The sequence below is a fragment of the Fringilla coelebs genome (assembly GCF_963513975.1).
Source record: "Fringilla coelebs genome assembly, chromosome: 5".
NCBI lineage: Eukaryota > Metazoa > Chordata > Aves > Passeriformes > Fringillidae > Fringilla > Fringilla coelebs.
In genome coordinates, this window is record NC_140033.1 from 12,993,524 (window position 1) to 13,016,613 (window position 23,090).

General features: G+C 34.9%; 1 protein-coding gene across 1 annotated transcript in view; it reads right to left on the bottom strand.

Moving 5' to 3' along the window:
* The window catches only part of ORC5 (origin recognition complex subunit 5), a 61,669-nt gene that overhangs the window by 26,354 nt on the left and 12,225 nt on the right, over window positions 1-23,090 (bottom strand). Inside the window, exons 7-14 of the mRNA XM_084205864.1 lie at window positions 22,755-22,866; window positions 22,282-22,412; window positions 20,617-20,665; window positions 19,957-20,047; window positions 17,740-17,792; window positions 15,522-15,634; window positions 12,070-12,117; window positions 9,753-9,863 (exon numbers count right to left, since the gene is read on the bottom strand). Of these exons, the coding sequence (XP_084061990.1) occupies window positions 9,753-9,863; window positions 12,070-12,117; window positions 15,522-15,634; window positions 17,740-17,792; window positions 19,957-20,047; window positions 20,617-20,665; window positions 22,282-22,412; window positions 22,755-22,866 (708 nt within the window). The remainder of the gene's footprint in view (window positions 1-9,752; window positions 9,864-12,069; window positions 12,118-15,521; window positions 15,635-17,739; window positions 17,793-19,956; window positions 20,048-20,616; window positions 20,666-22,281; window positions 22,413-22,754; window positions 22,867-23,090) is intronic.

Below are 23,090 nucleotides of genomic sequence, written 5' to 3' on the forward strand. Positions count from 1 at the left end.
TTAAATGAACAATATTTGCAACATTTACTGAGAATATAAACTTCCCATAAATGAGATTTACTTACACCGTGCTATCAATTTTCCACATTACTCCCCCCAAATATTTTCTAGTTTTCATTTCCATAGATGGAGAAGAAAGATTATGTAAATTCCTAACTATTCCTCATCTACCAAGAGGCATTCTTTTGTGAATAAGCTTCATATTCTGAAATCCTCTCTTTCAATGCAGCTGCTTCTTTTGTCCAAGATACTGTGGCAAGCCCCACTATCTGCTATCAAATGAACACAGCCAGCAGCAAAGGGTCTTTAGGGGAGGAGGGGTGTCAAGCACAAAGTCAGTAGCTAGAACTGACTGCAGCTGGCAGGGCAGAAACAGTACAAGCATTCACCAAAGTGATCCAACATATTCTTTAATGTACCATTTTGCTATCTTATGCTCTAACATTGTTCATGGACACAGCCTCAGTACTTTTTAACCTCATCAGGAAATGGAAGCTACAGATAGAATGGTACAGATAAAATGCTACAAATTTATTTCACATGAGATACAGCAAAATAATTTGTATTCAAGTGACAGGTGAGGAGCAAATACCTAAGGACAACAAATTGTAGGTAGGGAGATGTGAGAGTGCATTAGGCAGGGACAGGAGGACATGGGACCATATAACAACCAGTCCAAGGAGCACATCAATAAAAAGAATGCAACATTACAGCCAACCCTTAAACCAGTGATTCTGAACCATCTTTCTTGCCACTACTGAAATTGCAATTGCATCCATTACTGTATGTACAGTGAAGTAAAAGATATTAAATAAGTAAAGGATTGTCAAATGAAGATCTTGACACAATATCTGCTTTCCTACAACTCACTGATGTGAACACCAAGGAGCTAGTAAAGCTGTTTTGGCTGAAAGACAATGACAGCAAAAAGTACAGCAGGTAAAACTGGCCTTTAGCAGCCTTTCAGCTGGAATTAGACTTTAGTTCTAGTTACCAGGGATGTGAAGAAACAGGGCACTCAATGTAGCTATTTAATCTCAAGAGTTAGTTCTAGTTTTGAAATTGTGTTTCAAATTAGCCAGATTCTACACAAATGCTCAATAAGGAGATGGTTCTTTGTCCCAAACAGGTCATACTCCAAATGGTGAGAGAAAACAGCCAAATTACCTCTAAGAAAGACAGAATTTATAAAGAGCATTAATGATGTCACCTGGGGGCTTGAAAGGTTCTTTTTAGTATTTAATCATATCTTTCTAGGCATATCAGCTTAAAACAAGAGATTTGAGAGAGAACTAATGAATTCTATCCTAATGCTCTAATTTGCTTTATCTCAGTATTGTGTCCTATCTTATTTCAATGAATAGCTGGTGATTCTGAAATAGACTTTCTGCATACACTAAATGGTTAAAGCAAAGTGATTAAAAAACTTATAATATACAGCCTGTTTTTAGATATATATGTTATCAAGAGAGGTTGTGCAGTACTTGCTTAATTAATCTTTGCTGTCTTAACACATGAACCAGATGTACTATTATGTTCTTTGTTCTTCCCTAAAGAGGGGATGAGCTGATTATTTATCTCCAAACAATAGGAGTTCATGTACCACAGTGAAGAATTTTTTTAATTGGGGAGGCAATCACTAACAAGCTTCAGCTGCAACTGCTTGATGTAAACATAGCACAAATTTGTTCCTGGAGTATTAAACGATGTTCCTACCAGTAAGTACATGAAACCAATTTCTAAGTAAGTGTGTAGAGAAAGAGATGGAAAGGAAAGAGTTTGGAAGGAGGAAAACTCTGTTTTGTCTTTCATGTATTCATATTTACTTCTTTGATACACTAACACATTTTCATAGATAAGTTCAGATTGGAAGCTTCAAATACTGTTTACAAATAATGTGCCGAGAGAACAGAAGTTAAAGAAACTGTTGGTTGACACAACACATTCCCTATATTATATAGCATGCAATCTAAGACATGTGAAAGGCACAAGGGAATATATAATATTATGTTCACAGGGCCACAAGAATACTTTGTGAAAGTTATTAACATATTATATACTGAGTACAAATTTAAAGTAAATAAAAAAAATAAAAATTTATCATAAATCAATTTCACAAAGCCTTAAACACAGCTACTTCCTGGTCAGCAAATTCTTAGGGACATGCTACACAAATAAAAAAACTAAGATCAAAAAGCAAGGAAGTTTAGAAATTAGTAAACTGTTCTAGATAAGATATTTAGGAATTCACTTTATTTTCCTGATAAGCTTAATCTCATCTGAAGTCTTCACTCCCCCTTCCCTGCCAATAGACTTTCCCTTGTCATAACTTAAATTTCTTCCATAAAACTCGTTTCCAATAATTCACAATGATTTGTCTTCTTAAATACACTCTTTTTAAACATAGAGTAAGTGCCAAGCCGGAACGTATTACCATAAGCTCTTCACAGAAATAAGGTAAGTTTTCTACTTTAAATAACTGTAAAGAAAGAATTCATACAGAATAGAATAGGATTTGATTAAGAAAGCCTCCTAAGAAATCATAAAGCTGTATTATCAATATACCTCCAAAAATGAGAATAAGACCAAATTAGGTCAAAGAACAGGTAAAACACTATTAGTTTTTCTAAAATATCTTTTCTGCATCAATAAAAATTAGAAGGAATCAAGCATATCAGTATCTTCACAATTTTAATTAGAAAGTACTACTTGAAGCAAGAATACTTTTATTTTTTTCACAGCTATGCTCAGCGTTGGAAAAAAATAGAATCAGCTATTTGGTTAAAAGTAATGTTTTCTCCTTTCTTTTTGCTTAACAGCAGGCTCTCTCAAGCTGCCATAGTCAGTGCTAAAGTGCTAACTATGTCACCATGCTGTGCATCACATTAAGTTCCCATTTCAGCTCATGAATTTCTGCCAGATTAGTCCAGTAACCAATAACAGAAAATGAGAAAATGGGAGTTATTTATTACCTCTTATCACCATCTTCCCAAACGTACAGAAAATCAACAGAGTACTGAGATCAATACAATTCAGTACAATGAGATCAATAGATTACTACGCTTTCCAACCAATTTGCAGATCCAGGAAAACAAAGTGTGTCAGATGCATAATATACCTACAACAGGATACAGGATCAAAACCAGTTTGGTTCAAATACAACAGTAAGAATATAAAATGGTCTAAAAAAACCCCACAGCTACAAACTGACAACTGCTAAAAAAGATGTTATAACAATACGAAAATAATCTTTTAGTTATGGGCAACCATGAAGTCACAGGATCAAAAGGGCGTACTACAAACCCACTTGGACAATAAACATGTAGGAATATACAGATTATATATGAATGCTGTGTGAGACATATAGTGTTATAGAAGACTATCAGATATTCTGTGCTGGCAAGATGTGCCTTAGTTATCTTCACTACACTCTGAAAGAGGAGGGGAAGTTTATTTAGACCAGTAATGAGAATGAGATAGGCCCAGAGTCTACAGTTTATATTTGCTCATTCCTGTCACTGGGAAGCTCTAAAGATCTTCTGACTGACCAGATAGAGAGGTATACTGTAATTCTAAATAGTTCTCATGAAAAAAACCAAAATTAAAAAAAATAAGCTTTTAAGACCTTTTTCCATATAGCTCATTTTGGTAAAAATAAACACATCCCCCTGCATGGAAGTATAGAAGGATCACAGAGATGACACCTCCTGTGGTCAGAACGGATTAAGCTGTGCAATTTTATGTACCTTCCTCTGAAGCAAGAGGACAGTGAAATGCAGTCATTTCCAGGTTAAATCAATAGGACAGAAGCAGTGGCTGATGACATCCTCTCTTGTAATCTTAGAACTCAAGAAGTGATAAAAATAGGGAAATATATGAGAATATATTTGCTTATATTCCAAAAACAATTCAAGAAAATCTACATACACAATCAACTCCAAGAGAAACGTAACTTTTACAATCATCTCCCTTCTGAATATTCACTTCTTAATGATTCCACCTTTCAACAATGTATAAAATAATTATTCAAACACTTCAATATTTTTGTACACAACTGTTCAAGTCTCCCAAATCTTAGTACCACCTAATGGATGTATAAAGCAAAGGCACTCTCCAAAATCAGATGCATGATACGCTTCAATTTTGTCTTGAATAATTTTGCAATATTATCTATGAGATAGAAAGGATTTTTTTAAAACATTCAACCAGACAACAAGAAATCTCACTGCAATATAAACTTTGGTCATGAAGGTGTAAATGCTAAGTGTAAATGATAATTTGAGAACAGGTTAGAAACATATTCGTCCATAGCCACCATCCCCCCACTGGGGTAGCCAATGTCTGCTATAAAATTCTCAATTATTTCAGATAAAATTTTAGCAATAACACTATCCATTTATCCAAAAATAGAACAAGCACAACATTTGTGGAATTTCAGAGTAATAGGAAAGCAAAGGAAGGTGGTTTAACAGAATCAGCAGGAACTTTCATTTTTCCAGCATTTCGCTTATTTTTAAAAAATTAAAAATAAATCTACTTACTGACATATAACATGTTGTACTGACAGCACAAGAATATGCTCTGTATTTCTTGCATACTGTAAAAGAAAAATGGCTCCGCTTATCTCTGTTCTTCTTCATAATAAGGCCTCTTAGGGAACAGTGGAGAACAACACACATTTTAAACCAAACCTTTTTCTGCAGAAATTCACCCACCTGCTCACTTTTTAAATGAAGAGTATTCTATTAGTCTTAAAGAACAGTGTTAAAACCAGATGCAAAATGTTCCTATAAACAGTCTCTGCAACAGCAAGGAAAGCTGGAACACAATATAGCTGATCTAGCAAAAATGAGTAATTCTTATACTGTCAAGAGTTGTCAAATGTGGAATGAAAAACTTCTTATTTTTAAACATTAAAACAATCTGAGCTTGTAGAAGCCATTAAAAGTGCTTTCCATTTGAAAAAAAACTGTTGACAGTATTCACAGAATTGAATCACAGAACTATAGAATCATAGAATCAAATTCCTCTTTATCAAATTGCTACATCAAGGGAACCTAACATAATGCAGTAACAGAGTTAGAACTATAATCAGGATGTGGATATTTGGTGTCCAGAAAGGCTGTGACATATATAGGCCATAATACAAATCAAGTAAGTGGATAACAAAATCAGGCATCTTTCCAATCTTGCAATTGAAATTTTACCAGAGCTGTCAATTTACAAATAAAGGGCAGTTTAAACATTAAATTATCATCTGAAAGTGATAAACATTAAATTATCATCTGAAATTATCATCTGAAAATGAAAGTCATAAAGTATGCTTCCAACACAACAGGAACAAAGAAATTTTGCAGGTAAATTGCCTCATACTCTTCCAGTTCACATAAAGAATATTCTATATTCACTATTCTATTCATGTAAGGCAGACAAGGAGGCAAGAAAAAAACAACCAAATCTCTCCAAATTCTTACATTCCAAGAAAGGGCACTTTTCTCCTCTCTTAATTACAGAAAACTACATTCCTCTGGCTCCCTCCAGCTGGAATTATGTTATACACATCAGTGGTTTGTGTGTTTCTCATAGACCCATATCATATTGCCACTTAACACACTACACAATGCACACTTATTGCATTGATTTTAACTTCAGATGAAAAGTTCTTACTTTTTGGACAACAATTTGCAATGCTATTAATCTTCATAACAGATTGAAAAATTTTAGGTTTGTTAACCTTCATTCCAAATGCTTACATGTTTATAACTGAATTAGTTCTATGAATTTGTGATATTCTTAAGAAAAGTCAAATGGTTTTCTTAGATCCAGCAAAGAGATAAGAAATGTCTAATCAATGAAATACAGACTATGTGTACCTGATGTGTCTTCATATACTCATAAACACCCTTCCTAGAAATCTCTGATTGCAAATGCAGTATAGTCAGAACTAAATCCTAACTATACAACCATCTGAAAATATTTCACAAATATAAAGAGTAACATTAAAACCAAACCTGGGATGACCTAATTTTAGTGCATTAGAATGAAAATGTAAACAAACCTGAAGTTACTGATTAGTTACCTATTTGGTAATTTTCAGCTATTATATACTATGACAAGTTATCCTAGATGTTTTTCCAAATATTCAGGCAAGTACTCCCAGAAATAAAATATGCAAAAGTATGCAAGATAAAGGGCTTTGTTCCATTTTACCTTAGATAACATCATAGCTCAAAACTACAAGAATATCTAATCAATCCTCCTTATGAAAAGCTATTTCACAAGAAAGCAAAAGCAAGATAAAATGTCTAGAAAATGAAAAATAGCCAGGAGAACTGAATTGACTTGAAGAAGCAATTACTGAATGATTTTGGTAGAGGAAAAAACATTGGTTAATTTTGGCATGTAAACCGTAACAACAGTATCTGCTTCCTCATTGATTGTGATATGAACAGCCCTTATCCTCTTCAATGTAAAATGACCTCACTGAAATTAAATTGGTGCTGATAATTCTTGCCCAATGCTTTGTGCATAAATTCATTTGTGTCCAATACTAAGGCACATTTTTATGAACAGCATTATGTTGTATTTCTGTCTATTTTCTGTGGGAAACCTAAAATGAAATACTACTCTTATACAAACCAGGACTGAATAGACTCTCAGAACCTTTGCAGAATGCACTTTCAGGAAGCTTTACAAAGTTTCTTTGTATCCCTCCATTCTGCTGTAATTGCCCTTGGACACAATGAATATTTCCTACTCTGCACAGTGGGTCCATATGAAGACACAAATAATACTCCTGGTTGTTCCTGCTGTACACCAAGTAAGGAAACTCGAAGACTTCTCTGTTGTTGTAGGATGCAGACTGCACACCCCAGAGTCACACGGTTTTCAGCACCGTGTGAAAGTGTACTTTCATCTTTTCACCATTTTCTCCATATTTTACCTTTTAAAACACTTCAGCCACATACTGAGCCATATATCCAAAGCCATACTCAGCCACAGACCAACTGTGCAAGTTCTGTCTCAGCACTGAATGTAATGCCCACTGGTGACTGCAATATCATCTTCAATCCGGTAAATTATTACACAAAATTGTATCTGAAGAAAAACATTTTAAGAACTCGTTCTCCCAAAAAGCCTCCAGAAATCAATAGTTCTCTAACCTTCATCTTCTTGGTTAAAAAAAAAAAAAGGAAAATAAATTCAGTAACCTGTTATACTAATACACAATGTGCTAAAAAAAACAGTATTGTGATAAATTATTAACAAAAACAGTGAATTTTTCTGGAGACAAATGAACACTGGAAACATCCTAAACAAATAGAAACAATTCATGTATGTACTGAGATGAAGGCGCTATAATTAAAACCTCCAAACCTTCCATTAAATTTGTCTCAAAACATCCTCACTGGATGTATGAAAAGTTTGATTAAGAAGAGCACAAACCCAAGAGAAATTTGAACTTTTAAGGGAGCAACTAAAAAACTGTCATTTGCAGAAGTGGAAATTTGCTTCCCCCACCCCCCTGTGCTATTCTCTTGTACTAGTTAGTGAGGAAGACCAAAAATGAATGGGCCCAATTCTATCTCCTGTAACCTAATTACAGTAAGAAGTTACAGCAGAAGTGGTTTAGTTTTGTATTGGTTGCAAAGATCACACTTGTAAAACAAACATGCTAACTCTAGGTTTGAAAAAAGGTATGAGACCATTTTAGAGTACGATATTTAAAGGCAAAAGATTAAGACTCAAATCTTCAGTTGAAAATCTATTTAGAAAAACTAAATATTCTCAATAAAACCTACCATTAAGAGGAAAAATGAAATTTTGCTGCTTATTAGCATAGAATTTTCACTTTTGAAAAGCGAATAACCAAAATTTTCATGTGAATAGAAACTACAGAATATACAGAAAAACAAGAAGCAATAAGAAATACCACAAAATCAGCAAGTGACAGATCTTAAAGCAGCTGCTAGTCCTTATTGAATCTTGACTGTGATTGCTGACCAACTTTAAAGCTAAGGTATGCTATTTTCTGACAGTACATGGGGAGAATTTATATGTATTTGGTTCATGTACAGCCTTTGAGTTTACATATTAAAGAGCACATAAAGTTAATCATGAGTCAGTTAAGAAGCCAAATATTTGACATAAACATTTTTAACTTCTGTATAATTTTATTATTATTTCCATGCTGATCACACAAACAAAAAATTTAGGATTGCATTATCTAACAGTAAAATGTATCAACAGTCATAAGGATAAGCCAGGTCCTAAATATTTACTTTGAAAAATATATTTACAGAATAACCAATGACAAAAATCCCTGAAATGCAAATTGTTCTAAACTATTCAAGAAAAAAAAAGCAATTAAATAATATGCTTAGTTTAAACTACTTTCCAAACCTATTTTAAATTCTGTTGCATTTTTTATTACATTGCAGTGGACATTTCAATATTTTTAATTAAAATTTAGTGTAAAAATTGCTTTATGACTAAAAATACTCTTAAATAATTTATAAAATTGAATTTTTGTATAAACATATTTAATTTCAAGTTCTTTGTCCTAACCCAGTTAAGATTACATACAATTTTTTTATACCTCTATAGCTTAATCTCTAGATATTCAGAAAATAAAGAATTACAACTATTCTTTGCTAACACTGCCACCTAGTGCAAACTCTAAATCAGAACAAAGCATTTCACTGAACTTGTTAATTCTGTAATTTAGCCTAAGGTGGAACTATAATATGTACAAATTGTGGCTTCAGTACCACTTGACTGTACATTGGAATAATGATATTTGTTCTCTTACCTGGAATGCCTGTTAAATATACAGCTACGCTAATTTTGAAAATATACTGTAAAATACTGTTATATAATACATTCACACCTAGTGTGTACTAAAATGCTTTTGATAGCAAAAAATAAGAGAATACAAACCTAACATCCTAAAAAAAACCACATATGTTCCTAGAACTTTACATGAATGCAGACAATAAATTGAATATTACTCGGTTAAGTATGATAGCTAACAAGGAAAGGTGGAAAATATTTTAGTAAGCAAATTACAACTGGAAAGAAGGAAGAAACTGAGATTTCTAAGGTGGAAATGATATCCAAGAATCAAACTGATAGTAGAAAATCATCTTTACTTATACAGAATTGGTCAACACACACCTGACAAACCCAGAGGTCTTGAGAAAACACTGGGTTTACTTTATTCCACTCACTTCTATAGCTATGCTGCCATCTAGTGAAACGGGATACTCAATCTTCCCTGCAAGACATTATCCAAATGGAGAACAGTAGCTATATGTACCACAGCAAACACTGTTCACCTCTAAGTACCTTATTCCCTCTGCTTCTTCTTCACCACTACATTTCCGTAGCAATGTGTGTTACAATGTGACTAATTCTGGCCGTGGGACAGTGAACATTTATATGCCTAACCTGAAATGCAAACAGGCTTACAGACTTCAGGGAGAAACCAAGGAACTGATCAGTACAGACCACACACAGTCCAGCATCAGGGAAATGTTATCTATTAGCAGATTTCAGACCATTAGACAGATAAAAGTATTGGATTCACAACTAGTAGTACAGATAAATACTCCTCTGAACCTTCGATTTAAATTGCCTGTTGTGGTTGTTTTTTCATTTCATTTAATCAGAATTCTGACTTACAAAAAACATTTAAAACTTGGTGAATTCCAGACACTAAAAAGCAACTAAAAAAGTAATTACACACTCACCTGGGAAAATATATTTGCAGTTGGAGCAACTCTGTTGTCCACAATACTATATAATATTGCTAACAATCTGTCCAGGGGAAATGGCTTTGGCCCAAGTAGGTGATTGCTGGTCTGAAACAGAAACAACATTTTTTAATCCATTTCTTAATTCCCTGGAGTACTACATGATGTTATTCTTATTCTTTTGGCCTCTAGGGAGGCACTATGATTCATATAGCCTACTTACACGTTATGGAAAACACTGAATACGTGTTTATTGATCAAGATATAGAAAGATCTATTTAACATGGCAAGTGTTCAAACTGCACAATAAACAGCAACATTCCTGAGCTGTAACAGAGGATCTTATGCCAAATTTCCTGTCAGTAGATTTATACATTTACTTGTGTTGTCTAATGACCTTACCCAATTTAAGGAATAAAGAGGAAAGGCTATGTTTTATGGCATTCAAAGAATCACAGAATGGCTTGTGTTGGTAGGGAGCTTAAAGATTTCTTCCAAAGAAGGAAGACAAAAGTGGACAGAGTATTCCAGAGGCAAGGCAAAGAGTGCTGAGTAACACTCCCAGTGCACATACCTCCCACAGGTTCAGCTGCTTAAAGCAAAGAGTTCAGATGGCTGAGCCCAAGGTGAGCTTCTTGGCTGTAAGGCCTGCTGTATAATGAGCTACCAGCCCAGCCACGGGCAACTGTGTTATCAGAACACAGCAGATTTGCTCAACCTCACATCTACAGAGCTCTTCTGCATCATGCACACCTCACACCTCAGCTGACACTGATGGCCATTTTAGGCATTATGGATTATTGTATGCAGTAACATTGCACTCACTCGAATTCAGATACAAAGTCCTGATTGTTCAATGCTAAGCATTTTCAAAATAACCAATTCTGCAAAAAGGAGGTGTACAGTTTATACGGCAGAACTGGGCAGTATTCCAACTCAGGCAGTATAGTTAAGACTACAGAGATTTATGACCCACACTTCTAAAAATTCTTACAAGGGAAATACTTGTTTTAAGTTTGTATTTAATTTTCTCTATTTTGATATCCAGTTGCCTTTTTTGTAGAATACATTGATTTATTTTTACTCGCAGAGCAGCCAAGATTAAATAGGATTTTCAAGGGAAAGTTTGTTTCGAAATGCTTCTGGAAAAGAACATCTCAAATATACCACCAGCACCTCTGTGGCATTAGCCATCAGTAAAACACAACCACTCATTTCTTCAGCAAAATCAAATGTTATTTCCAATACATGTTTTAACTTTGCAAATCAAGGAGGTGTCCACAAAGCTACCTCTCTGCTAACAAAGCAAGCTGTGCCAAAAATCATGGAAACACATTGCCAAGAATAGATTCACCATGAAGATCTCTCACTTGTCACTGGAAAAACTTGTTCCAGGCCAACCATGCTAAGAAACCAAGCAAATTCTGCTTTTACCAGCAACAGGGCAATTAATACAATGGTAAGTCAGTTTCTTCCCCTCCTTCACAGGATTCATTTTTTCTAATTAAAAAAAACCCCACAGCCTCTGGACTGACACAATTATGAATCACAAAATAGATTTTTAGTCTTGCTATACCTAAACTTTTCAGGAAGGATTTATTTCATCTAATGTCAGCTTCCCACCAAACAGGTACAGACAGCCAAACCAGTTTCCTCAGTTCCAAATATAGCCAGTAGAAATCTAATCAATACAATTTGTGGTGCAATTCATCTGCCTGAACATAGAAGCTACTTTACTAAGAGCCAAATCCCACCCCACACTCCAATGACTGCATCGACTGACTGTGCATGGGCTATAAACTGTTTCAGATGCACCCACTAGAGTTATGTCAATCTGATCTGTAAATCAGTCTTTAGACGAGCTTCTCTGGGCAAAAGTATATTGACATAAACTGTCACACCAACTAAAGCAAATGAGTCTATTTATAACACTACATCTGTAATTGTTTATATTTCAATTTCCCTCATTACAGAAATATTTGCATAAAAATTCTTGAAATAATATAAAATCATTCTTGAGAGAAATACTGATACTTGGCAACTCCACTTATGATGTCCTTTAATTAGCTTTATTAAACACACTTTGCTGCACACAAAAATATTGCTATAGAAGAAAATTTTGTTATGGTTTTAATAAAATGTCTGTATCCCACAGAAATTTGTAGCATACAAAACAAGTGCACCAAAAACTGTTATTTCTGCAGTTCTGATGTTTCTACAGTAACCAATAACACAAAATGTAATACAAACCCACAAGTACAGTGGAAAGAAAATACTTGCTGCCAAGCTCAGCTTAGAAGGATAAAATACATACCTTCTCATGCTTCTTCATGAAGTTGGTCTTTCTAATTTTCCCATGATGCTGCAAACAAGAGACAAGAGCAAAGGTAATTAAAACAGTCAATAAAGAATGTATACACTACAAATGGTAGTATGTTACTCTAGGTCTACTTCTTTACTACACTTCTAGTATTTGCCTCAGTTGTCATTACCAATCATTCTTACTATAAGCCCTAAAATTACACTTGCCTAGCTTCTTGCTTCATCTTATTCCAAGTGGTGCAAAGCCAAAACACAACATGCTAATATTTTCTGTTGAAATGCATAAGTTTGTTTTTTTTAAATTTACTCATGAACTGATGAGGTAGTAAAAACTGGTTTGTAATAGGACTTCATGCTACCATCCTCCTCACATCCTCAATCATCTAATAAAAAGACAGATGATGACTATCATAATTTTTAAAATGCATCCATGTATAAAATCCACCAGAATTTTCACCTTTTATTGACCCTATTTCACAATTTGGATGGTACACAAGTTGGCAGAATGACAACCAGGAATTTAATCAATACAGTACGAAGGTAGTTCAAGGTTCTTGAGCTAAATGACAAAAGGAAGGAATAAGGGAGGGTGAATGGGTAGGGGTGGGTGTTGAAGAAATGCAATGTAATTTAAAGCTGCACATTTTCAATATTGTCTTAAAAAAGGAAGGACTATTGAAAGAAAATAGCCAAGTGATCTTGGATCTCAACTAAAAAGTGTGAGAGCAAGACAAGGGCAGAAGTACAGTAAACAATGTAATGAATGAGTTAAAAAAAGAAAAAAAAATCCAAGAGAGACATGAAGGATGAGGTGTAAGTGATGTAAAATGAGTGAACAAGTGTAATAATTTTTAAACATTGTTAAGTGGTATTTCTCAAAATATCACCTGATGAGTTTTTCTTTCTTCCACAGCCCTGAGAAGTATACCTTATTAATACACCTTATAAGCATGCTCAATGAATCAGGGGAAAAAACTTATATAAAGAAATTATTTTTTCATTTAAATGTTTAAAATCTTGTACTTAGTATTTGTGGCCCTCAATACTCAGCCATGTCAAAATTATCTTTGTAAATGTGGCTTTTCTTGACTGACTTCTGCACAGCTACATAGTAGACAGGGCTTAGGTTCAATTCACATGATTTACCTGATTTAAAAAATAGTTAACTCAGCTAATACATATCAAACACAATTAGAGAGAACAATCATTTTATCATGCCTTTGAAAAAAATGATTGCAGTGCTAACCATGACCTTTCACAGGGGAAAGTGATCAAGCCTGAGGTTACACAGAATGCTTTGGATGGATCACAACAAACTGCATTCATGCATTTTACAGGTTCTGCTGGGATCTCCATAAGGTATATATGGTATCCTATTTCCGTTCAAGCACAAAACCCCATGAAAATTCAGAGCTAATTTTCAATTTGCCTTTAATGCTGTTTTCTATAAAGACTTCCTATTTACATATGCCTATTCTTTCTTGTTTTAAAGACTTCCAAACCAGCTCCGTATTGTTCTCTCAATCTACTGCAAAGCTCTTGAATTTTCACATAACCAAAGCAGTGGTGCCAACTATCACTCCCCCACTCTGTTGGGCTGTTAGAACTCCAGGCTGCCCAAACTGTGACTTTACTTTTAGCTGTAGTATTGCCTAGCATCTATATAGTGCAGATGAGCAACTCGGTGACCATCCTTTTGTTTGCATTCCTTTTGCTTCTTTTAGTCCTTTCTTAAATCACACCCGAAGATACTTTTCTGTCACTTATTCCGAATCTCATTACAAACCTGATAAAAATCATATTCTATTTCCACTATTCACATGACTCACAAAAACACTCAGCCTGAATGCCTCTCAAAAGTGTTGGCTTTGTTGGGCTTTGAGATGCAGCTATTTCTGATTTTTAGACCTGATGAAGGGCTGATACCGTATGACATGCAGGAAAAATGATGACTTCTGCTTCATTCTTGGAAAAAAATACCTGATAGCACTGATAGAAACACCTTCCTGACCTATGCTTCAAAAAACTTAGAAATTCATGTTTATTGTACAAAACTTTAATACAGTTCATGTGCAAGAGTGGAAACTCATGCAGAGATACTACAAAGGAGAAAGGAAGAAACCGAAGTTGAAAAGGTTGTTCAGAGAACACAAGGATGATGTGGCACTTTTTGGTACATGCTCTACAGACTTGACTCTTGCATGCTCTCCCGTTTCTGTGCAGAAACATTTCTTCACCAAAAAAAATCTCTAAAAAAGAAAATGCTCCAAGCAAGTGCAAAGAACAAGGCTTGCCCATAAAGAAAATTTGCCTATCTACACTGACTAAGAGTAACCCTTCACTCAGGAAAGGACTAAATAGAAGGGTGAAACACCTATAGCTTTCAGTAAGATCATACCACAGTTTAAAATGAAAGCGTACTAACATTTCATCACAGTAACTTTTCAAAATTTGTACCAATGTTTTTGGTTTGTTGTGTTTTTTTTTGTTTTTTTTTTTTAAGTGGGAGTAATATTTTTATAAATTTATCTTGCCCTCATTTTCTTAGTTGCTTACACCCATCCATCATGAATGCCATATATTGATACACACATGCACATATCAATACATAGTTTAATAGTTGGTAAAATGCATAGAAAGCCCAACTGCCTCATCACTTTTCTGATACCTATCTTCCCACCTACATTTTGTCAAATAACTCAAAATGAGACAATGAAGCAGGCTTGAGGAGCTTGAAGATCCTGGGTCAGAAAGAGACATACAACAAAAACCACTGGCACCAGAGCACTTGTCTGCAGTATAACCACAACTTAGCTCACAGGAAAAAAAGAAGAAAAAAAAGAAGGAAAAAAAACCATCAACATGGCAAGAACTAACAGAAAATGATGTTTAGCCCAGGAGTTGGTAGTAACAATTAATACATTCATCCTAAAACATGCATTACCACCACTTCACCACAACACATACCAGCTAATGTAACCACATTTCCTGCAAAAGCAACTGCTTGTATGTTTCTGTTTCAAAAACTTAGAACTCTATAAAAAACCTAACAGTGCACTAAGCCATTTTACCTCATTAAAGGCCAAGGCAGTTTTGGTTTGTACCTTACTCTGGAAATTTATGTCTGGCTTATAACTAAGGACGCTGTGGTCACTCAACTAAAATATTTTCAGAACAAACCGTAGCAACTTAGAAAAGCAAAGCACAGTGCTCATGCTATAACAGCTTTATGCATAATTTGACATGAAGAAGAATTTTGGTTTATTAGACATTTAAGTCACTCAGTGATCATTACCAATCACAGTATGTGATCTACAGAAAAGCTGTTCATCAAACAAAGCGCACACAGAAACAGAGCTCAATACAAATTGTTGAAGAGTTTTAAACCATGAAATTCAGTATGCAGGAATCCAGTTAACAGCACTATGACATGAATTTGGTTACCTTAAGAAAGAATCTCTTATCTGTCCTAACAGGATTGTAGGAGGCCAGGTAAGCAGCTATTAGAAGAAATTTGGAGTAATAAGGAAGTTCCACGTGGGTATGTGCAGAAAGTCCTAAAAATAAACAAAGAGCTCATCAGTTGACCAAAACCCAGCCTGAACATCCAGGAATTTCAGATTAAACTTCCCTGCATTAATTTTCTTTTCCTTCTCTCCTGTTCTAGTGCCATAACTACGTATGACTTTCTAACCCCCATTATAACAGCTGCGGACTCAGGGAAGGGCCAAGGAGCATGGCACAAAGCTAAAATTCTGCAACCTTTTCAGACTTTAAGCAACTGTACTTGAAGCATCAGGGATTCATAAATCTTCCTGAAAAAAGATATAAATAATTCCAGGCTACTTTAATTCAAGGGAATTTTCCTGAGAAACAAGGTAGATTAAGGGACATATTTAAATACAATGGCAATTTTTTTCAAGATTCAACCTTTAGACTCCTCTAGACCACCATACAACTTATCCAGGAACAAGGCTGGCATGGTGAAGAAAGCAGCAGTGCTGCACTTCCAACGAATAGTTCATCTGTGATCAATGATTTTTAGCCACTGTTCTATTTCCTATAGTAAATGTTCTAAAAATTTTAAACTTCAACCAGTTGACTCTGCCTCCTTATATATATGTATACTTAATTGAGATTAAAGACAGATCTTAAAATCCACAATCACTACAGTCTAGTGAATATCTGCTTCCCCTCTTTTTGAGAACTCAAAGTACTTCTAATTTGTGATTTTTACCCTTACAGACCCCTGCTCTTGTTTTATGTGCTTATGCATAATAGGATCATCAAACCACCCTTCATCAGCTGCCTAATTACAGAAACCATAAAAGGGTCTCTTTTGTGCCCTCTGCTTACAGTTTTGACTTCAGTTTCTTGTTCTGTGAAGCACCTGTACCCTTATACTTTAATCCACAAATATCAACAAATAAAGATTAAAGAATTAAACATGTTTAAAAGTTATGATTCAGGGCCCACAGTATAGGGAAAAAGCACCCCAAATGACTGTTAGTAATGATTTCCTCTCACATAAGCATAAAAGAATAGCAGTTTTAGTTTCACTTATAATTAAGAGATTCTCTCGTACTGCATGCTATATATAACATGCAACACCAAATAAACTCTTGTAGACTATTTAGTTTAATACAAAAACATCTGGTTTTTCTCCATTCTTCTGGTCAGCCAATATTGCAGCACACACTGAACTATTTGATGATTTACACCTTTATTAGAGTTAGAATTTTATTTAATAGAACAACTTCTTAAGCATGTTGCTATCAAACGTGGTTTTAACAACATGAAATTTTTTCCTACTACATACACTTACGAAAATGCATTTTAAATGAACCTTCCCTTCATGGGGTTGTCAGGTACAAAGTATTTTATGATCATCTGGGAGAGAGTTTAATAAGGACACTGAATCAAACTCCTTTGGTCAAAAATGTTGAAAATTCACCAATCATAGACCAAACAGAGGAAACATTCTGATGATTGCATTTATCTCAAGGAATTGTCAAGACCAATAATATAAAAAATGTTCCCTAAATACAAACTGGTCAAAAGACCATGACCAACTGACATCACCAGGAAAACATTTCAGTATTCCTTCCTAAATTGTAAATGAAGGCTGACAAATATATTAAAATTCAACTTTCCAGCCTGTCTGAAGCATAAAACCAACAGAGCTCTACTTGCCCAAGGAAAGAACATAGAGAAAGAACACTTGCACTTCTGACATTTCTCTTTGCAAGAAATCTGGACCCAGGGCAGGTGTTTTGTCCAGGAATGTGCTAATTTAGTGCGATACACCAGGTGTAACATTCTCTTCTGCCCACTTGGACAATTCTGCCAGTTGGTACACAGAGGTTTGACCATCAGGGTTCAGGCCATTCCTCACCCATTCTGACATAAGAAATACTGATGTAAATAAGACTGCCTTTACCTGCAAAAGATATTTAGGAAAGGTTACTCCCAATATATATGATAGGGGAAAAATATTCCTTTGTAGAACACCTTCTCAAAATTACCCTGAATTGTAAGCGAATACTAACAGGTAGCTTTGTCTGTGTGGTCTTAGTCACATGTTCTCAGATGACAAAGACCAAGTGGAACCAAAAAGCACATTTCACATTACACACCCCTACACAGTTACTGTGTTTGATACCTTTCAATTGTCCAGGCTCTCCACCATCATGCTGCAAACGCTCCCACTGTGAGCTGAAAGATAGATAATACAAATACATAAAGATAGTCCTTTAGAGAAAGCTACCTGTTTGGTATATTCTACCTCTGTGACACTGGCTAGGACACAGTTAGTGAGAGAATAATTAAAAATACATGGTCTCACACATAAATTTTAATAATCTGCAGACTATGTATTTGATAAAAAAAGCAAAAAATAATGTTAGATTAAGGCATAAAAGATCTACTTGTAAAATACCTATTTCCTCCCATCCAACTAACATGAGTAAGCAAACATCCACAGTGTTCCAAGTTTCAAGAATAATGCAGAATTGCATAAAAAGTAAAAACACTGATAGTTTTGATTCTTTTTAATCTGCTTACGAACTGTTTATGTTTGTGAGAAGAATACTATAATTACTTCATAATGTAATTTTGAAGTCAATGGAAGTCGTCAAGATGGATTATTCTGTCAGTGAAAAACGCCCCCAAGTAGTTTGGTGTTTTCCTAAACAATAGCAAAAAAAATTCACTTTAAAACTTCCCTTAAGGAATGACATTGCTAGCAATTTCATATTTTGGATGATTTTGTATGCCACAGGAGATTACAAAAAGATATGTTTGTTGAAGGAACTATTTTGGCATGTGTTTTAAAGTTCCTCATGAACAGAGTTTATCAGCCATAAGCCATAAAACCTATAAAAACAGTGTAATGGGAAGTCAGGTTATACTTAAATTTCAATGAATGACAAAACAACTCATCAGTGAGTTAAGGTTTTCTCCAATGTCTATTTTTATTACAGCCAATGTCTATTATTTTATTACAGCCAGAAAAAAGGTTAATTTTCCTTTCAGTTCAGGTAGCACAAAAGCTGATAGCAAAGTTCTATCACTATAAATTACATGGCCAAGAAAAAAACCAGAGTAATCATAGTTCTGTGGCCAGAAAAACTGATATAGTGATTTTAATTCCTCAAGCATTTACTGGTACACAGAACTAAATCCTAGAACTGTTAGACAGAAAGCTGGAATTTCTAATAAAAATCAAGTCAAGCTCAAATTTATAATCAAAGAAAACTGTAGAGGGAAATTACTTATTTGGAAACAATTCACAAGCTATTTTGTATCATAATCTTTTATTACAACCTAATTAGAGTAGGCAATTACACAATATAAAAAGTCAGGAAGATCCCAAGTAGACTATGTAATGAAGATCAATATTGAATATAAATAAATATTTGAGCCAAACAGTAAAATGCTGCATGCTACAGTGAAGCCTAGCTTGAAAAAAGTAAAATCAATTCTCCTTTTGAAGGAATGATCACATCTCTAGAATTTCAGGAAAGATTTCTACTACACACTCAGGTTGTGTCCAGAATATTCTATAGCCTCAATGACATTGAAAGGAACAAAATCAGTATGTTTTTATCAAGATAAAGAAACGAAGCAATACTCAATGATCTCTCTTCACATAGTGTAACATCAGAATCCCTCATCTTAAAGGTGGAGAGAACACTAAATCTAAGCCAGTTATTACCACAGTGAATGAGCACCACCATCCTTTTTTCTAGCAGTCTGGCAGCTTACAAAACAAAGAAGGAATCTAAAACAATACCAAGAACAATAGCCATTAATAGGAAACCAGATATTAATGCTGTCAAAAATGGGAATTCCATGTAAGAAAAAAAATTGCCCTTGGAAAAGAAAATAAGGGATCAGAAAGCACAGTCAGCAAACAAACCCAGCTCTATCAAAAAAAGCTAAGAAACACAGATACTCAAAATCTGTAATGTCTCAAGAATTTTGAGGCTTGCACACATCCTTGGTACAATGAGTATCTGGTGAGCTAACACACACAGCAGTGTGTTTTAAACTGTGCCTGTATATTCTGGTGATGGATTCCCATGCTTGGTAGTTTTATACATTACAGAAAATGGATCCAGCATCACTGTAAAGGAGAACAAAACCTGCTGCCACTGCTTTACTTATTGAATCTATTATATGCTACAAATACCACTTTGTTTAAATCTCCTCCTGAGATATGCTATTTCTAACGGTGTATGGCAAGAAAGAAATGCACATTAAAGAAAAAAGATTACATCTAGCAAAAAAGAAACACCAGCCATGAAACACAGTGAGAGGAAGATAGTTAAAAACAGCAACCCCAACAAAGGAAACAAGCCTATGCCCTCCAAATTACCTGGATATTTCCCGGAGATAAACAGTCTGCATTGCCTTCTTCAAATGAGGTTCAATATTTTTCCAGAGTTTGCGGGTGTCGCGTTCATTTGCTGCAGCAAGCCAGAATCAACTCTGTTAAACATTTAACTCATACAATACTAAAACTCATCCCTGACACCTGAACAGTCACAGGCATAACACAGTCTAACACCCTGACTGTGACATGCTGCTTTAGGATGATGCACCTTCACCATCCATCCAGCAAGCACGTGCTGCCACACAAGGCTGCTTCTCTGTGACTGTTCTGACATAATCTGCGTCAGTCTGACAAAACCTGTCCTCTTGGTTTCTTTCTTCTCTTTGCTTTGATAAAGAAATAACTTATCCCATTACTTTGCTGAAGTCCTGATGGTTGAGTGAGGAGAAAGGCTAATAGGAAGCAGGAAAATGTTCAGGGTATATTTTCCATCTTTGTTTCCTAAAACACCACCACCAAATACCACATACTGCTTCTGCTGCAAGTGCTAATGACTGGGTGCAATTGGAGAAAGCACTGCTGTTGTGACCTGAGATACCACTGTGCCCTCACAGCACAAGGATCAGAGCAAAGTCTTCACCAAAACCCACTGAACAGCACCTGCTCTCTCATACACCTCTCAAAATAAAGACACAGCCTTACCTTCCCCTCTGACCACTGGCTCACAGTATTTAGCAAAATTGAGCGCTGCCTACAGAAAGCAAAAATGGAACACGTTAAAGTACAATCTATCTGATTCAGCTACAGAGTATAACTAGCAGGGTAATTAATTCTTTTGCAAAGCCAACAAACCCTTTTAACTCAATAATTATGCCACTTGCTTACAAACATTATACTGTCACAAATGGCAACATTTCTGTACCATGAAATACAAACAGAAGTAATCAAAGGTTACATGGCTTTGAGCTGCATTTTTTTTTAACTAGCATAATAATTTATCATTATAAATGCAATAAAAATGTTTTAATGAACTTTTCTTAACTCTCTACAAGTTCAAATAAAACCTTCCATTCCAGGAGAAGTTCAGCACACTTAAACACAAGCAGAAAGTATTTATTTATTCAAAAATTATTTAGTTAAAAACATGCTAGCACATTCCATATTTTAATTAACTCCTTTTGCCTAAAGTAAGATTAAGAGATTTTTGACAGCACTATAATCCAGACTTTCTTCTAAAATGTTTAAATCAATATCACACAGAATTTTGTAAAATACCAATCCTCAGATTTCATCCTCTTTTTGCCCTAATGCACTTTCATAAATCTCTGTGCTAGTATACAAAACTCAAAGTGTAACTTCCATATATAAATCTAGTAAAATTCCAGAATGTATTATTAATAATCACACATAACAGCATACACATTTAGAGTCTGCATTAGACACTGAGGAGTTCAGAAGCCTGCATTCAGTTGTATGTGTCTGTCACTATCTTCTATGGAAGAGACTTGTCAACCACAAAGAATTTAGGGAACAATCACAAAGTATTTTCATAGTGTTGCACAAGGAAATAGTGCATCTAAACCTAATGAAAGCAGAGCCACTCAAGTACATGTCTGCAAGAACTGTGACCCTGGTTTCCATTTCTGTCTCCAGCAATCCCATTTACATATAAAACCTGTATGGTTTTATATGAACCGATAAGTTCAGCTGAAATTCAGCAGCATGTTCCTGAGGGAATCACAGGCAGAGCATTCAGATCATCTCTGCAGCAATGACTTCACTGATCACATCAAACTTGTAAAATTTCCTTGTATAGGTAATTAAATAATAATTGGAATAAGATAATGTCTGTAATTGTTAATAAGCTTATAAAAATGTTACCATCAAGTAACTTAATTCTCTTCTGTTAAGTTGGTTTACTATTACATTATGTGGTTAAAATGCCTTTTTGCAAATACTTTCAATTTATTACCAGAAAACTACACAACACTGGAAGCCCTTTATGGCCACAAAACAACTGTAACCTTTGTTATGGATTTTAAACTACATTTTAAGCTAACACGTTCTCAGGAGAGCAAATTTACACTAGATGTAAGAAAGACTTTTTTACTATGAAGGTGGTGAGACTGTGGATGTCCCTGGAAGTTTTAAAGGCCAGGCTGGATGAGGCTTTGATCAACCTGGTCTAGTAGAAGGTGTTCCTGCCCATGGCAGGGGAGTTGGAACTTGACCTTTAAGGTCCCTTCCAACCCAAACATTCTATAATCTCTAATTTTCCCTTTGTCCATATTCAACAATAAATCTAGATTTTCATTTGGCAAAAGACATCACAAAACAAAACAGCAGCTCTAAAGAAGCTCATCTCACCAGATGACGAAGTTCTTTCAGGTCCCTACAGACCATGTAGAAGACACCAAGCAAAATATTGATATATGCAGCATAGAAATCTGCAGAATATTCTGGGGGATGATTCTGAGACAAGATCTTCTGCAGATGTCCTGTTTAAACAAAAATAAATGTTGCTGTTTTCAAGCCAACTTAATAAATCGAACACATTTGTGGAAAAACAAACAATAACCATCACTAAATAAACCCCACCAAATCTACACTGATTTGAAGAACCAGCAAATGTAATGGAATCAAAACATCCCTTTGAGATGTTCTGGAAAGTGGAAAAAGACAAGATCTTTACAGGTTGTGTGAATATAGACTTGTACATTCCAGTAGCTATTACATATTCTGGGTTCTGTAAAAGGCACTGATAAATCTGGAAAAAACTTTTGAATGTCCTTTGACAGAGTGTTATACAATCCCCAAAAAACAGATGAAAATTAGTTTACCTATGCTGTAGTCTGGAAAATACATGGTGAATGGCTCAAAGCATCCAATGTTTGGACGGAACAGTTCCCACACTATTTCACTGAGCAGGATGACTGTCACATTTCTGTCAGTCTACACCGAGAAGAGAAAAAACCGATGAGAGAGCAACAGGCAGAGAAATAACAAAAAACCAGTGCATTTTAGAGCATCAAGGAAAAAATTATTATTGTGACTTTTCTATTTCACAAAAAATCATTAAATTTACAGTTTATTTCTATACTAGCAATTTGCATTAAAGCTTCAGCTGGCATATTCAAGCAGATCATACATTTGCAAATCTTTATAATTATATGACA